At 42.0% G+C, this 2499-nt stretch overlaps 1 protein-coding gene across 1 annotated transcript in view; it reads left to right on the top strand.

The window, feature by feature from the left end:
• The window catches only part of LOC140454578 (myelin and lymphocyte protein-like), a 26619-nt gene extending 26030 nt beyond the window's left edge, over positions 1-589 (top strand). The window contains exon 4 of the mRNA XM_072549433.1: positions 335-589. Coding sequence (XP_072405534.1) covers positions 335-412 — 78 coding nt within the window. The 3' untranslated portion in view covers positions 413-589. The remainder of the gene's footprint in view (positions 1-334) is intronic.
• Positions 590-2499: the final 1910 nt, after the last annotated feature.

Below are 2499 nucleotides of genomic sequence, written 5' to 3' on the forward strand. Positions count from 1 at the left end.
AAAATGTGTTGCTGGAAAATTGCAGCAGGTCAGGCAGCATCCAAGGAGCAGGAGAATCGATGTTTCGGGCATGAGCCCTTCTTCAGGAATGACTTCTTTGGGCATTCCTGAAGAAGGGCTCATGCCCGAAACATCAATTCTCCTGCTCCTTGGATGTTGCCTGATCTGCTGCGCTTTTCCAGCAACACATTTTCAGCTCTGATCTCCAGCACCTGCCGTCCTCACTTTCTCCTGGGAGAGTATAACCACTTTGCTATCACGACCTGTACTGGGTAAAACCTTTTAGTGAAGTTATTATCTTCCAACCAAACATTTATGTATTTTCCTGTTTCAGGTCTTTGCATTTGTGGCCACCTTACTGTATACGATACATGGAATATTATCAATACTGAGATGGAAGTCTTCCTCATGAACATCAGAAAACAAGCAGAAAATGTCGACAATCTTACCAGAGGATCTTTGTCCCTTCTTGAACTTGCTGATTGCTCTTTCTTTAGCACTGTTTCGCAAAACTGATTTATAACCAGGCAAAGTGAAAAATCGCACAACATCAGCTTATAGTCCAGGGGGTTTATTTGGAAGCACTAGCTTTCGGAGCGCTGCTCCTTCATCAGGTGGTTGTCAGGTTGTAGCACTCCGAAAGCTAGTGCTTCCAAATAAACCCCCTGGACTATAATCTGCTGTTGTGTGATTTTTAACTTTGTACACCCCGGTCCAACACCAGCTCCTCCAAATCATATAACCAGGCAGGTACGCAATGGAACGAATGAGAAACGGAATGTATTTAATATTTAAGGATTGAGAAGATCAAACGTTCCATATCATGTTGGAAATCTGGAGCTCTGGCTAAGTCAGTCTCAAAACTGCTGTTCTTTGGTTTTTATTGGGGTAGGGTAATTTAAAACTGTCAAAAAACATTGGGTTGACGGAGTTAAGATGCAGATACAGGTTGTCAATGATCTAATAGAAGGCGGAGGAGCTGAGATTCTGTTCATTTATTTCATATCCCATGGTCAGCTTGTGTTTTGTTAATGCTTCACTTGCTGAGACAGGTCCTTCCAAGCAGCTTTCATCAAGCCAGTTAGAAGGCTCTGGTAAATTTTTGGATGAACTTCTCTTGCGTTTAGAATTCCTGATGAATGGACGACCTTGTAACTTTCGCAACTCCAAGGTGTTTTAGTCAAGAAACTTTAGGGTGGAAATTTTGTGGAGATCGTGACCAGGGTAAAGAAAATATGGTAGATGAGATCCCAACTCCAGAAAGGAGCCTGTCTGACCTTTTGCTTATTGGTTTGAATGGATGACCAATCAGTGATGCCGCATGATTTCCATGAAATTCTGCTCCATGATTAGTCGAGGAAACCCTCATGTAATTCATCCAGAGTAGTCTTTGTATCTGAGTGGTAAAAACAATGACTGCAGATGCTGAAAACCAAATACTAGATTAGTGGTGCTGGAAGAGCACAGCAGTTCAGGCAGCATCCAACGAGCAGCGAAATTTCGCTGCTCGTTGGATGCTGCCTGAACTGCTGTGCTCTTCCAGCACCACTAATCTAGTATTTGTATCTGAGTGTCACACCCAGACAGAAAAGTCTACTCACATATTTTGAATCTTTACTGTTGCAGAGTAGTAACAAGCTTATTGTACTAATTCTGATTTTCTATTACATGACAATGATCATTTTCAGATTTGTTTATTAATTCATAAGCTCTTATTAGTTCTTCTTCACATTTGCTGCACTATTATAATTCGGTGCTTTTTGCATTTTGCTTGGATAATTAGAAGACTCGTAATGAATATTCTGCAAAGCCTTGCTGATATGTGTGTGCATAAAGCAATTTTAATTTTGGTTTCTATTGCTTGTTTAATAGGAAAATAATAAAATGCATTAAAATGTGCTGCCAAACCTATTGCTGTTGGATGTCAATCCCACTGTGTGTTTCATTTTGCATTTTAAGCATTCCAATGTGCCACTCACTGCTGCTGCTGCAGACCCTCTCTCTGCTGCTAGTGAGCCACCCACCCCCCAACCATGAATACATAGGGCCCATGGCATCAGGAGATCTCACAGGCTGTAAATAAGGTGTGATGACCCTCAGAGGTCTGTCTGTGTAATGAGTTGCAGCAAGTTTCGGATGTTACTCAAATCAGCCATTCCAGGCTGAAGCAACTGCTCCATAAATGTCCCCACTGTTGCCTACCACAGGTTTGTTAGTTTCACCCGTTACACTGCTCCTGTCAGGTCAGTTCCACTTGACAACTATGTGGTGTTTCGGACTGACCCTCCCCAACCCAGCAGGTTGCTTACAGGTTGCAAGGAGGGATTCTTGTTTAAAGGGCTTTTAAACCACTACGATTTCTTGTCATACCAGAATGTAACTCTCTGTGCACCCAAACTATCTGTGGGAAACAGGAAGGAGATGGGAACTTTTTAGAAGTTAATATTTATTCACAAGGTGAGCATCACTGACAAGGCAAATACTTACTGTCTGTCCATA

This window comes from Chiloscyllium punctatum, chromosome 3 (assembly GCF_047496795.1).
Source record: "Chiloscyllium punctatum isolate Juve2018m chromosome 3, sChiPun1.3, whole genome shotgun sequence".
Taxonomy (NCBI): domain Eukaryota; kingdom Metazoa; phylum Chordata; class Chondrichthyes; order Orectolobiformes; family Hemiscylliidae; genus Chiloscyllium; species Chiloscyllium punctatum.